This window comes from Lasioglossum baleicum, chromosome 8 (assembly GCF_051020765.1).
Source record: "Lasioglossum baleicum chromosome 8, iyLasBale1, whole genome shotgun sequence".
Classification (NCBI taxonomy): Eukaryota; Metazoa; Arthropoda; class Insecta; order Hymenoptera; family Halictidae; genus Lasioglossum; species Lasioglossum baleicum.
The window spans coordinates 3,691,934-3,707,414 of NC_134936.1; the positions used below are offsets into that span (position 1 = coordinate 3,691,934).

General features: G+C 35.1%; 2 protein-coding genes across 5 annotated transcripts in view; one reads left to right on the plus strand and one right to left on the minus strand.

Annotated features, from left to right (window-relative positions):
- The window catches only part of Pcb (Pyruvate carboxylase), a 152,355-nt gene that overhangs the window by 16,500 nt on the left and 120,374 nt on the right, over positions 1 to 15,481 (plus strand). The window lies entirely within an intron of this gene.
- Positions 9,985 to 14,920, minus strand: LOC143211545 (uncharacterized). Of its 2 annotated transcripts, none has more exons than XR_013009475.1 (2): positions 13,301 to 14,917; positions 9,985 to 10,839 (listed from the first exon to the last, which is right to left on the minus strand). XR_013009475.1 is itself a non-coding variant. In XM_076429327.1 (2 exons), the coding sequence occupies exons 1-2, from the start codon at positions 14,211 to 14,213 to the stop codon at positions 13,517 to 13,519; spliced, it is 522 nt and encodes a 173-aa protein (XP_076285442.1). In that variant the 5' UTR covers positions 14,214 to 14,920; the 3' UTR covers positions 9,985 to 13,516. The 2 variants fall into 2 exon arrangements, 1 of the variants encoding a protein (XP_076285442.1); XM_076429327.1 differs by having other exon boundaries at positions 9,985 to 13,546; positions 13,722 to 14,920.

A 15,481-nucleotide genomic window follows, 5' to 3' on the forward strand; every position in this document is an offset into this window, starting at 1 on the left:
TTCTCTCGTACACTTCGAGGCGGAAAGATAGCATATCTTACACATTTATTTAACGGTTCATTTTAGAGGGCTTCTCGATACGTAGTTCTCTTTATAAGACCCCTGATAAAGCAGGGACCAGAAAATTTTTTTGACTTCCAATGAAGGAAATATACACAATGTCCGGTAAAATGATACGCAATTAAAATATAGTAAGTTCCGCAAGTTGAAAAAAATACTCAGTTTTTGTTTTGTTACGGTTTATTGATAAAAGATAATGAAAACGCACTTCAATCTTCATATTTCAAAAAAGTTTTTTGATTTTGCTTAAATTTTATCAATTTTTTCAATAATTTATTAAATTTTATATAATTAATTATATAAATCTATAACTTATAAAATTAGAATAATTAATTTAAAGTTTATCACCTAAATTATTTATATCTTATAAATAGAGTACATATATATGTATATGTATATGTATATGTATATATATTAAAATATATGAATTCAATTAATTTAAAAAAAACTATATATCTAAAAATTTTAATTACATTTCACATCAAATTGTATTTATAATCTTTATGCAACAAAAAAGATTTTATTTAATTAGCTCATTTATATTCGAGATTAATATAAAATGATATTTTAAATTTAATTGCCCCTGATACAAAAGGTACAAAAATAAATTCTGCTTTCTAAAATTTAATCAAATATCTAGAAACAAATGTAATACATGATAAAAGACGTAGCCTGTCCAGATCTGCAAGGTTTGTTCAGCATATGGTTCGATGAAGTCAATAATTTAGAGAGAAACGATTTAATGAACATTTAATTAATTATTAAAAAGATTTTTAAGAATTTCTTTCGATAACTTGTTAATGTTCCTCTAATCATATTAGAAAATTTCTCTGGATGTCCATTCTTTGCTGGTTAATAAGGGGTTTATAGTTTATAGTCTTAAAATGAGAATTTGTGCAAATATGTGGAATACTAAAGGTTTTAAATAATCTATACATCTTGATTGGCTACATAAGGATTAATGTTTAAGGGCCCAGGGACACGTTCTCCCGTTATCCGATCAATATCAAATTTTGCTCTGTACGGGATTAGGAATCTGTATGGGGCTGGAAAACATTATGTTATACTTTTTAGTCCGTTTTTTAAGCGTGGTATTTTAAAAAAATGTATTTTATACTTTTTAGTCATTTTTAAAAACGTGGTATTTTTTAAAAATTTATTTTTATTTATTTGTCATAAATACATAAAATCCGCAGTCTATTGATTATAGATAACTACATGGACACATGCTCTACTCCAGTTTTCAGAGACTTCCAGTTCACGTCATGTGAAGTTTAATCTAGAGCTATTAAGGGCTACTAGAGCTACTAGTACTTCCCAATCTGAAATATCGATCAGGCTGAAGCTCCATTTTCGGGGGTGTACGTATATATAGGGTGTCCCTTCTAACGCGCGCGACGCACCATTTTTCTCCTTCTTACAGCCATCTGACAAAAAAGAAATTTACAACAAGAGTTGCAGAGTATGGAGTGCACAATTAACATCAGTAAAACAAATGTCGAAAACAGTCTGTCCTCATGGCGAAATCGAGGTCACCTTGGGTTTTACAGATAGGAACACATATTTTTTTACCATATTTAGAGACATCGAGACGAATTCAAAACACATGTTACATAATATTGTTGCTAACATATTACTCGATTTACAGCGATGGAAATGTGAAATATTTAACTTTATTAACCTCTTCGCTATGGGATCTTTAGTGTTCAAACTCTTCTTGGATCCACTGTACATAAACACAAACACAAACGGAAAGACAGTTTTATGGTGTTTCCATACAGCTGTTTCTGATGTTACCTTACTATCGGATCAATACTTGTGATTGCTTCGCACGTTTACTCCTCCACTTTGTACCCTGTGCTGTAGTGATGTGACGCGCACGTTTTAATTGAAATTCAAGCTGAACGGCATCGACGAGGACTAATTTGATTTTAATTTAACGAAGATGTACTTACTAGGGATTGCAATACCGGTATTTCGTGAAACCAGTATTTGCTAAGGTAAAATACCGGTATTTTCGGTATTACCTATAAATAATAAATATTTTTTTGGGGCATCTACTCTTATTTGAAATACGTTCGCCGCTGAAATCTGGATTTAGAAACTTTTGATTCTGATTTCGAAGAGAGTTACAATGAAGAAAATAATAATACAATTGTTGAAAGTACCACATTTGAATATGACGAAGATAATAGTAACGAGGACGAAATATTAACTTACCAAGGATTGCTTCCTCTAATTAAGAAAATTCGAAAAGTTGTTAAAATATTTAAATGTTCCCGACTAAAAATGCCGTTTTACAAAAAGATATACTTACTGAAATAAAAAAAGAACTTATGTTAATATTAGATTCTAAAACACGCTGGAACAGTTTGTTATTAATGATGGAACGATTTTTGAAATTAAAAAATCCAATTCAGAAAGCATTAATTGACTTAAATTTATAAATTAATTTTTCCGATAGTGAATTCGATTTAATATCAAGAACTGTATCAGCTCTGCTTCCAATAAAGCTGGCTGTGGAAGCATTATGTCGGAAGGATTCCAACTTATTAACAGCGAATGCAGCAATACATTTTATGTTGCAATCACTTAAAGATCAGGACACGCCACTGTCTGAGGAATTATACAGTGCATTGAAAATTCGTATACAGGAAAGGCATAGTGAACTAGAAAATATTTTAAGGTATTTACACAATTATAACGACTTTAAAAAAGAAAACGGAAAGGAAGAAAAGAAGCTAACAAAGTCAAATTTAATTAAGTTCGTCGTCAATTTCCACAAGAACATTTATGAAAACCAAACACAAACCTATCCAGAAGAATTCGTTGAAGATTATGTTGATGTTAATATCGAAAAAGAATTGTCTCCCGAGAAGAAATTACAATTAGCTATAAATAAAAAAATTGCCAAAAACAATAATACAAAAAATAGATTTATCCAAAACCGTCAGACGAGAGACCGAGTTGTTAGAAGATGAAGGACTTCAAGGCAAATATTTAGAGAAAGTATATCGCTCATTATTAACAGTACCACCAACCAGCGTGGATGCGGAAAGAGCATTTTCAACTGCAGGTAATTTATGCAGAAAAATACGTTCAAGGCTTAATGACATTATGTTTTTTACAATCACATTTCAAAAGTGTGAAGTCAATAAATTAGTTAATGTTTTTTTCTATTAAACAACTGTGTTTTTGTACCTTCATGAAAATTCCTAATGCCGGTATTAATACCGGTATACCGGTACAACGTTTAAAAAAATACCGAATACCGGTATTGTATTTTTAATCCGGTATTGCAATCCCTAGTACTTACCGAAATTTTTATAAAGTCACTGTGTGTGTTTTGTAATGAATTCTTATAATTATACCGTACCAATGAAACATTTGTATTTGGTAGCATTTCGGGATTACATAAAGATTTCCACCGATTTCAAAACCTAAGTATAATATTTATTGATAACAGAAAACATAAATATAATTTTACACAGAACAAACTGCGAAATTTCTGTAATGTCATTTTCGTCTTACACGGATAAAGTTGAAATTAAGAATTGTTTTTTTATTATTTCTATTTTAATATTTAGTGTAACCTTCATTTTTTTTAATTATATTAAAAATACGATTGGGCATTGACGAAACTAAAGGGGCCTGTTCACGATCAAGCATTTTGCGCAACAATTATTGTGCATCATGTAGTGATGAGACTCATCTGATCAGGGCCGAATTAAGGGGGCCGTCTCCTAGCAGATGACGGTCGCGCGTGAACACTCACACACCGCTAGAGTACACTCACACACCGCTAGACCACGTATACGTACGCGAGAATTGCTAGGATCAGGGAAATGCGTTCTGATTTCTCGATAATGCAAAGACGGGGGTTTTTATTAGTCAAAATCGCTAGATAAAAGATCAATCTAGTGCGCTGTTTGCTTCAAAAGTCGTTCTATTACGTTTCCGAGCAATGATTTTGCAATATTCGGCTGCATGTTGCCCGTTGGAGAGGCTAGTACGCCGGCGTGACTGCAGCGCCATCTAACGGGCAACATGCGACGGACAACATGCAGCCGAATATTGCAAAATCATTGCTCGGAAACGTAAAAGAACGACTTTTGAAGCAAACAGCGCACTAGATTGATCTTTTATCTAGCGATTTTGACTAATAAAAACCCCCGTCTTTGCATTATCGAGAAATCAGAACGCATTTCCCTGATCCTAGCAATTCTCGCGTACGTATACGTGGTCTAGCGGTGTGTGAGTGTACTCTAGCGGTGTGTGAGTGTTCACGCGCGACCGTCATCTGCTAGGAGACGGCCCCCTTAAGCCCCGTAGCAGAAGTAGCAAATGCTACGGGCCGCGCGCTTCTGGGGGCCCGTACACACGGGCGCTTCATCGAAGAGGCGCCGAAACATGAACGATATTTTTGGTAAAAAAAGGTCATTCATTGTGCCTGTTTAAGGGTGTCGGTCCTTAGGGTGCGCTTACAGTGGACCCGTTTTCGTCCGGTTTGGCCGACGTTCGACGCATCTGTCTCTTTTTTCAAGCGTGCGAAAAAGAGACACAACGCCGTACGTCGGCCGAAACGGGTCCACTGTAAGCGCACCCTTAGTTGGCCTTGGTCGAGCGAAAGTGTGGTGGCATACTCACACCCGCTAGATCCAGGTATACGTACCCGAGGATTGCGAGGCCCTCTGCACATTTGATTGCTAGATAAAAGACCAACCTAGCGCGCTTGGTGTCTAAGATGGCCTACTTTTGCGTTTTCGAGGCGTAATTTTCATTATTCGGCAGCATGTAGCGGAGTTCGAGAAGCATTGGGCGGCGCGACAGTGCTGCCACTGTCAAGACACATACATTTTCTTAAATATCGAGAGATTTAGGGTTCTTATAGAAAAAGCATACACCAAGCGCACTTGCGGGGACACATACAATGTCAATGCAACCTTTATTATGTTAAACTATACTTTATATATAATATATAATTATTATGTTTATAGATACTCGTGCACATTACATAACAAATATTTTTTGCATCACAATAACCTGAAGAGATATTTAGGTGTCCTGTTTTAGACGAAACACCCTGTATAACACTACGTAAAAAATAAATGTACGTTCCGGTGGGACATTCTTTGATTCATAGTGTATAAATGTGTACTCGCGCAAACGTATGTGTCATCTGTTTAGAATCGTGCAGGTGTCCAATGAGATATTTAACAAATTTTGCACACGTGTTCAGAACAATTCAAAACACAAAATATAACTATAGACTAAAATTCTCTTTCGGTGTGTCGTTAACACTAGATTCACCAGCAATTAAAATATCCCTATTTCTGCCGAAACCAGTCAAAGTGACTAGTCTTCATGAAAAACTGTTTAGTTATACCGGGTGGTCCACGACAAACAAGCCACCTAAATAGCTCAGTTAGGATTAGAGATAGAAGAAAATGTTACAGAGAAAAGTTGTACTGTTAAAGGGTGCAAATATGGTGATATAAAAAAATGTTCCTATTGTAGTCGTTTTCAAGGTCTTTTGAAGGTCATCGATGATTTTTAAATAGCACCATATATTTTTAACTTCACAGCATTGTAGCTGGTGTCAAGACGAGTTCAATGAGGTACACTATGACCTACAAGTGACCTTGATCTTCGAAAGTAGGTTCCTTTGCGCGGTCCATCTCTTTAGGCTATTGTGATGCAAAAAATATTTGTTACGTAATGTGCATATCATAAATGGACCAAATGTCTAGCAAGAATATTTTTTTCCAAAGGTAATTTCTTTCGAAGTTATCAAGGTCATCGATGTTTTTTGATACATAACTACATTTTTATTTTATTGCATCGGGTAACTGATCGAAAAGTACATTCAGATATGTATAATAACATGACCTTGAGCTTGATCTAAAGGTAAAATTTTAATTTTCGAAGATCAAGTTCGTTTCAAGGTCATATTCAAAGGACATATCTTGTGACGCACTGAAGTTACGAAAAAAATTTGTTTACAAAAATTGTTCGGTATGAAGGGAATAATCATATAGTTTAATTTTTTTAGGATTAGAATGGTGGGAAGGAGGATTTCAAAGTCAAATTAAGTTTTTTAGATGGAATGTCCTATTTTTTGTACCATAGATCGATAGAGTATCAAATTCTGAGTATAATAGTGTTGAGCTTCATGTGTCCTAAACCTAATAGTTAACAAGATATTATCGAAACTATTTTCTTTCTTCTTTGGCTAATATCTCGTTAACTATTAGTGTTTAGGACATATGGAGGTCAACACTATTATACTCAGAATTTGGTACTCTATCGATATATGGTATAAAAAAAGGACATTCCATTTAAAAAACTTAATTTGACTTTGAAATCCCCCCTCCCCACCATTCTGGTCCTCAAAAAAATTAGACTGTATGATTGTACCCCTCATACTGAATAACTTTTTGTAAACAAAGTTTTTTCGTAATTTCAGTGCGTCTCAAGATATTTCCGTTATTAGATAAACGAAACACGCTGTATATCATACAATATGATCATACAGGGTATCCCACGTAACACTTTTCACGGTTTTCAATAAAGTGCTTGCGATAATCTGACAAAAAAATATTTTAAACAAAAGTCGATCAGTTTTTGATTGGATATACATTGCAATAAAAAAGGTTCGAAAATTTTCTTTTTTAGTATTGTTCAGGCCACCTTCTTTTTTTAAAAATGGTACTTCAAGGTCATCCGAAGGTCATGGTATACTAGGTCGTTGAATTCGTATTGATACGGCCTATAGTACTGTTAAGTGAAAAATAACAGGTGCCATTTAAAAAATGAAGGTGACCTTGATATCTCTAAAAAGATGACACAAAAACAAACATTTTTTTGGTATCGTTTGAGCCCCATTTTGAGCCCGAATAAAGGCAAAACATAATGTTCGCTATCCTACCCCAATCTCCCCTATCTAGAAACATTTATTTCTACTACCTCATAGCTAAACTACGGATCTGTGTAAAAAGTAAAAAGTTTCTGCATCAATTGTAAAACACGGGAGCTAAATATAGACTTATATTTTTTACTATTAATTTTTTTTAATGTAGTGGAAAATAATATATTAACACTCTTAAAGTTTTCTAATGTTCTCACTGTTTTAAATTGCATCTACTCATTTTTATCATAAATGCACAAAATCCGCAGTCTACTGATAACAATAACTATTGTGTATAACAAGAAAAGTCTATTATATATTTCAATTTATATAGACCTATATTTATTTCAATTTTATTGATTCAGTTCCACAAAATTCCCTGACTTTTCATTGATTTATCTACCTATTCGATTTCATAAAAAATTGAAAAATTCTTAGCTAGAGTTCCTGTTTTATGTATTTTGCACATTCACCTTTGCTTTAAATGCCAAGTACGCGGTCGCTTAATGCAGCTATTTTGAATTATGCAGATTATTTTTTGTTATATAATCGTATAAAACATTTATTGAACTATTCATATATGCAGTACATTATCAGTTTAGTACTCTGGTGTTATTAATATTCGAAATCTGTTCTCTTCATTATTACAAGTCATACAATAAATACAGGGTGTTTATTTTATCTTAAACACCTAAATTATTTCCGCTACTATTAAAAGTAAGACAAAATAACTAAATAGTATGTACATGGTTTTAAGACGCGCATCAGATGGTAGTAAAATAAAAATCCTTTGAAGGTCATTTTAAGAGTTTTTTCAAGGTCACTGTATTTTTAAAAAATATTAACATGTATTTTTCATAATGCAATGTTGTATTCGGCGTCAAGATGAGTTCAACGACCTACACACCATGACCTTGAAGTGACCTCGAAGGCAAAAAAATCAGTTTCAGTTTGAAGAATACAAAAGTAATAAAAAGAAAAGGGTAATATCACCTTCTTTTTTTAGTTACTCAAAATTCTGGCCGTCCGCAGCGAGACACGTTTGTACACGAGAAGTCCAAAAAAAAGTTAAAAACCTATTGTTTATAACGAAAGTCCCACGACGCCACGAGAAGTGAATTACTGAATAGCATTTCTTATGGCACTTCCGGGATTCATGGTGCAACATGCATTCCGTATTCGTTCTTTCATATCTTCCGGCGTCGTGGGACTTTCCTTATAAACAGTAGATTTTTAACTTTTTTTGGACTTCTCGTGTACAGACGTGTCTCGCTGCGGACGGCGAGCATTTTGAGTAACTAAAAAGATAAGGTGATATTACCCTTTTCGTTTTATTACTTTTGTATTCTTCAAACGGAAACTGAATTTTTCGCCTTCAAGGTCACTTCAAGATCATGGTGCGTAGGTCATTGAACTCATCGTGACGCCGACTACAACATTGCATTATGAAAAATACATGTTAATATGCAACAAAAATACAGTGACCTTGAAAAAACTGTTAAAATGACCTTTAAAGGATTTTTATTTTATTACCATCTGATGCAGTGTATGGCAAATTTTATTTTAAATAATAAATAATTAAATAATAAATGAACGTGTGATTTTAATTGCAAATAATATGTAAACTTTTTATTTAAATAACAGTAATTTAAATAATTCCAAAAGTGATCTATTTATTAATTCTTATTTGCAAATAAAAGATTATTTGTTATTTGGATTGAAGTGGAAATCAAATAAATAGTTTCTGTCTTGTCTTATTTCTTGTATTTTGTATATATAATTAACACGTGCGTGTTTTTTATCTGCTATAGCAACCTTTTCAGGTATACCGCCAGTGGTCGGGCCCGTCCGGAGGGCCTGGCTGCCTATAAAAAAATACAATTTAATTTATTATTTGTCGATACAAATAATAATTGAAATTGTATTTGTATACAACAATTAACTTTATTATTTGACAATACAAATAATAATTGAAATTGTATTTGTAAATAACTATTAACTTTATTATTTTAAATAATTCTATTTAGACTTGCTCAAATAATAAATAATTATTTTTGCTTTTTATTTGAATATCCAAATAGCAAATAAATTGTTATTTAAATTTTTATCTAAATGATTATTTATTTAAATAAATTTATTTATTGCCCAACACTGATCTGCTGCGCGTCTTAAAACCATGTACATCCTATTTAGTTATTTTTTCTTACTTTTAATAGTAGCGGAAATAATTTAGGTGTTCAAGATAAAATAAACACCCTGTATATTTAGCTTTAAATTGAAATTGTGTTTAGATCATTGATGGAATAAATATTGCACAAGGTTTAATGATTAATGGTTACTTGTATAGAATACTCCGTTGAAGCATCTACAGGGTGATCCAGCTAAGTATGCCACCTAAAATACTTGTAAACTATTTGATATATGAACAAAATGGTCGAAATAAAAATAGTATGGTTTTGAGATTAGCATACAATGTAATAATTAGGTTTTTTTCTATTACTGTAAGGCAGGCATGGCCAGAAATAGCACGTGTGCTAGGGATTCTCAAGGAATACCCGTGGAAAACCCCCACTTCTCTCCCGACCGCGCGTCTCACTCCCCGTGGCGGCTGTAGTGCTCGGAGAAACTACGACCGCCAAGGGGATTGAGACGCGCGGCCGGGAAAAGTGGGGGTATTCCTTGAGAATCCCTAGCACGCGTGCTACTTCTGGCCTGCTGTAAGGGGTCCATTTTGAACTTATGGTTGAAGAGAGGATTGAACCCTGAATAAAGAAGCTACAGTCTTCCCTCGCATAGTGTGACAACCTCGGGGGTATGGAGGCTCAGAAAGCATGGAGGTACTGCCACAGACGAGACATAGGAATAGACCTGACACCAAATGTATTTTGGTGTCCGCTGGTTTTGGGGCTTTGGTGCCCCACAGAGACCCCATTACCATTCAGTGTCAACACCCAACGTTACCGATGAAACATGATTTCTGTGCATTATTAGCACAAAGAAGAAATTTTATACTCCATTCGCATTACGTATATTTAATATGATTTGGCGGGAAAAAACACACGCGATGTTTCAGTTTAAATGTTGAATATGATATTTATAAAACCTTTTTTTACTTATCGAAAAAATTACTTATTCTATATGCACCGTTAACTGACAATTTAGTAATGTTACTGTTGTGTTTGTAACACACATTTATTGCACTTAACAACGTAGTACAAATTAACAGAGAAAGACAGTATAATTATTAGAATAATATGTGAGAATATCGTAACCGACTAACACGTGCGGTGTACAGAATGCGAGTGTTTTTCGCGCGCCCTCTGGTCACGGTACGGCGGTTGCGTATACGGTGCGCAAGCCCGAATTCAAACACGCAATTCGCAACGGCGTACATAACAACTCTTCCCTTTGTAAGGAAATGGTATAACGTCTAATATAATACATTTGCTGTATAAAAATAGAATTATTAAATATAAGCCAAACGAGAAGGTGGTTTTCGAACACGTGTGGATCTTCGCAAGGTGCAAGTGTCACCTGGGACGGGTTGGTCTTTATTTGACTGACAAGATACGCTTCCGGAGTCAGGCGGGTCAGAAGTAGGTTCATTTACGAGATTTTCACTCGATTGAGGTCCCGTTTCGGGCACTGGTATATCAAACACATCTGGAGGTTTAGGTGGCATGAAATCAATTTTTAATGGTGTATTATCACCAATTTCTCTGATTTGGTCAACGTGACGTTTCCAAACTCGTGAATCATCCAACTGAACCAGATATATCAGATTACCTAGTTTCCTTTGTACTCTACCATATTGCCATTTATTTTGACTCAAGTAATCCCGTACGGCAACTCTTTCCTCTTCTTTGAATGTTCTGTAATTTAAATCTTCAATGCGATAGTTTTTGGGACTCTCCGTGGGAAAAATTAAGTCAAGTCTAGTGCGTATGTCCCTGCCGAACATAAGAAAAGCAGGACTAACCCCCGTAACCGTATGTGGGGTTCTCCTGTAATTTATTAGAAAGCATAAGTTTATTTCGATATCATTCCCATTTTCACTCAAGGTTCTTAATGTGGTTTTAACGGATTGTACATAACGCGCTCTGCTAACCCGTTGGTTGCAGGGTGATGTGGGGGAGATAATTTGTGAACTATTCCATTTGCTTTTAAAAAATTTTTAAATTCAAATGATGCAAATGTGGGTACATTATCACTAACTAAAACGGCAGGTAATCCGAAAGTTTGTATATGCGTGTATATGCATCTACCAATATAAGGAAATACGAGTTCATGAACGGTCCAGCAAAATCAATGTGTACCCTTTCGAAAGGTTTAGTAGCTCTTTCCCACGGATGGAAGGAGAACTTCGGAGGGTTGTTCTTGAATTTGTTGCATTGTAGGCAATTTTTAACTTCATTTTCAATATCCTCCGAAATTCCCGGTCACCAGCAGTAACTTCTAGCTAATTGTTTGGTTTTAACTATTCCCGTGTGGGTAGAATGTAATTCGTTTAGAATTCTTTTACGTAAAGTTTGTGGTATTGCGACTGTCTGACCGCGAAAAAGGCAATCCTGTTGTAGGGAAAATTCTGTTTGGTCTATTCCGAAACAATCTTCCTTTTTTACAGGTTGTCCACTACGTAATGCTTTGATTAATTTTGTAAAATTATTATCCAATAATGTTTCTTTCCTTAGTTCATTGAAGGTGATTGGTAGATTCTCTATTTGGAATATTTCGAAAGTGTCAGGTTCATCGTAGACGTAAATTTGGTCAGAATTTGTAGGTAGTCTGGACATTGCATCAGCATTTGCATGATTTTTCGTATTTTTGTATTTAATATCGTATCTGAAAGTTTGTAAAAATAACGCGCAGTGTTGCATTCTAGTTGTAGTAAGAGTAGGTAAATGTTTAAGAGGCGAAAATATTTGTACGAGAGGTCTCTGGTCTGTATATAATGTAAAATTTCTACCATATACAAATAGTAAAAGAATTTCTTTACGCCAAAAATTATACCATAGGCTTCTTTGTCTATTTGCTAATATTTTTGTTGTACTCTTGAAAGAGTCTGTGAAGCGAACTGTATTGGTCTCTCCGTACCATCTGGATAAATGTGCGACAATACTGCTCCTACTGCTTATGGACTAGCGTCCGTAGCTAAAATTATCGGTAGTTGCGGGTCGAAATGTGCAAGGATTCGTTCCGACATAATTTCTTTTTTTACCAAGTTGAAAGCTTCCTGACATTTTGTATCCCACTTAAATGGTACCTTATCTTTCAACAAATTATACAGTGGGTACAACTTTGAACTAAGATTTTGCCAAAATCTGCCGTAATAATTAATAAGTCCTACAAAGGCTCTTATTTCTGTTTTATTTGTGGGAACTTTCGCATTTTGAACCGCATCCACCTTTTTCCTTTCTTTATGTATACCTGTTTTGTCAATCACGTAACCACAATACACGATTTTATTTTTCATGAAATCGCATTTATCTAAATTTATTCGAATATTGTGGCTTGATAATCGAGATAAAACTTCGTTTAACCTAGCATAATGTGTATCATCGTCAGGTGCAGTAATTTTTATGTCGTCCAGAAATACTGACACTCCCGAAATATCCTTCAGAATGTTTTCTAGCTGCCAAATTGCAGGTGCGCTACCGACCCCGTACATCAAACGTGTACATTGGAACAGCCCTTTATTTGTACTTAGTGTCAAATATTTCTGATCGTGTGGATGGACTTCCAGCTGTAAATATGCCTGTTGCAAATTCAATTTGGTAAATTTATCTCCTCCTGCCATTGATGAGAACAAATTTTCTATCGAAGGTAAAGGATACTCATCGATGACAAGGTTTGGGTTCAGTCTAGCTTTAAACTCGCCGCAAATGCGTATTTTCCCATTGGATTTCACAACTGGTACGATGGGTGTAGCCCATTCTGAATTTTTGACTTTAACTAAAATATGGAATTTTTCAAGCTTTAATGAATACAGGTTGAGCAGTACTTTATTAATATTTGGGTATTTTATTGCATTAAAAATATTTGGGAATTTTTGTAATATCTGATCTGGATTAACTTTTGTCGAAATCTGGGAAATATTTTATAATTTTACTCTCAATTGTCGTATCCATTCGCGACCCAAAATTGGTTCTGTCTGTATTGACAATATACAAATTTAAAATCTTTGTACGGCCACCATATGTGCAAATTACATACTTGTAAGTAACCAACCACATCTAAGGCCCCTCTACAATATGTAATTAATTTTAAATTTGTTTTTTGAACCTGCAAATTACAGAACAATTCTTTGTATAAGGAATGATTTATAATGCTTACTGCGGCTTCACTGTCTATCTCAAAATCAAGAAGGTGCTTTTCCACTTCGATTTTTATCATGAATTTCTGCCTGTGACTCGCATGTTCCGAATGTATAGCTAAGATTTCTTCAATTTGGTTAGCACCCTCGCAATTTTTGTTTTTGAAGCAAACCCTTTGCCAGATGACCCTTGACCTTGCATTTTGTACATATGCTGGAGATATATGTATTTACACTTATTCGCTAAATGTGAAGGAGATCCGCACCTGTAACAAAAACTTGTATTATTTGTGTCACTGGGCTTGGGAACGAACTTCTTTTTATTTATTGCACTAGATAGATTTGGTTTGACGCTTTTAACAATGTTTATATTTGCGCTGGTCGTGTTGCTGCAATGTAGCTAGGCGGCGCGGCGTCCCTTCCGGAAGTCTCCATGCTCACCGCTATTTCGAGTGCCCTTTCAATCGTCAAATCTTTTGTCTCCAGTAGTCTGCTCTGTATGTTTTGAGCTCTCAGTCCAAAAACGAGCTGATTTCTCAACGCCTTTTTCTGGTAATCTCCAAACTTGCACGTTGTGGCTAAACGTTGAAGTGCGGTCAAATATTCTTGAGCACTTTCACCGTCGTGTTGCTTCCGTTGTAAAAAACGGAAATTTTCTGCTATTTCCAAAGGTTCTGGGTTGTAATGTGATTTCATCTCCTTGACTAAATCACTGTAGTTTTTGCTGTTTGGGCTTTCTGGTGATAGTTTATCACACAGCACGTCGTACGTATCTGGCCCCATGTAGCGTAGTAAATAGGCAGCCTTCTTGTTTTCCGGAACTTGGAATACTTGGAATGCACTTTCCAGGCGCATGAGCCAAAGGTCGAATTTCTTTGAAACATCGTATGTTTCAATCGAAAATACTGTATGTACTGCATGTGCGTTCTGCATTTTTGCAATTGTAACTTGTGCTGCTAATAATTTTTCAACACGTGGCTAACCTCACTTTTCCGTTGAACTGATTATTTGCACTATTTGTAGGTTCTTTTTACCTCGTCGCCAACTGTTGTGTTTGTAACACACATTTATTGCACTTAACAACGTAGTACAAATTAACAGAAAAAGACAGTGTAATTATTAGAATAATATGTGAGAATATCGTAACCGAGACTAACACGTCCGGTGTGAATGCGAGTGTTTTTCGCGCGCCCTCTGGTCACGGTCAGTGTCGCCAGAAAGTGACCGAACCGTCACTCGAGGCGTCTCGAGGGGAATACAAGGTACCCCCTCTCTCTCATGACCAGAGTTATATGTGACACGTTGCGCGTGCGCGATGGAGACGCAACAACGACTGACATTTCGCAGGTTTTAGGTTATTGCCGCGTATCGCGTATCGTACCTATTATGTATTTGTACCTACTTAATGAAATGAATCATGTGGGTCGTTCTAAATAGAGACTGTAAACATTCTTTATTATAAATAAAATTAATTGTAACATGTGGGAGTTTCAGTTGTGAAGCGAAGTATGAATGCTTACTATTTATATGTACAATTGAAAAAAATCTTGAAATCTGTATGTATGTAGTACTGAGTTATATTCCAGTAAAATCAATAAATCATAATATATTATAACACTGTTAACCCTCATGCGCTTCTCAAAAATAGTTGCATAAAAGAGACTGGGATAATAAATTCGCTCATTTTTCTTCTACATGATAAATTGACAAATTATGTTTTATTTGTAACGTTACATTTTAAAGAAATACAACTCACAACATAGACATAAAGGGATCAATAATTACATAGTATGTGAAATAAGTAAATGGGTGAATTTTACGCGGCAATAACCTAAAACCTGCGAAATGTCATGTCATTGTTGCGTCCCCATCGCGCACGCGCAACGTGTCTTCCATTCGCCCCACTAAATCCCCGTCGCGCACGCGCAACGTGTCACATATTACTCTGGTCATCGGAGAGGGGGTAAATCATTTCACCGTGACACTGGTCACGGTACGGCGCACAGTGGTCGGAAGCAGGAAAAAACCCTAAATTATGAAAGTCGTTATTTCAAATATTGACCACTATTTCCTGATAGGCCATAAACCAATGTATCTTGCTATGAAAATGGATCTATGTTTTTCTCTTTAATAACGGAGAAAAATAGATCTAAAGTAGACCTCTCAGATTCTAGTTGGATTCTTATAGATTTCTAACCACA

What these genes read in the sequence shown, in the direction of transcription:
- LOC143211545 (XM_076429327.1), bottom strand. Translation starts at nt 14,213, where the DNA reads ATGCAGAACGCACATGCAGTACATACAGTATTTTCGATTGAAACATAC. An exon ending in AAAGGGCACTCGAAATAGCG is followed by an intron (nt 13,547 to 13,721) that starts GTGAGCATGGAG and finishes TTTTTGTTACAG; the next exon opens with GTGCGGATCTCCTTCACATT.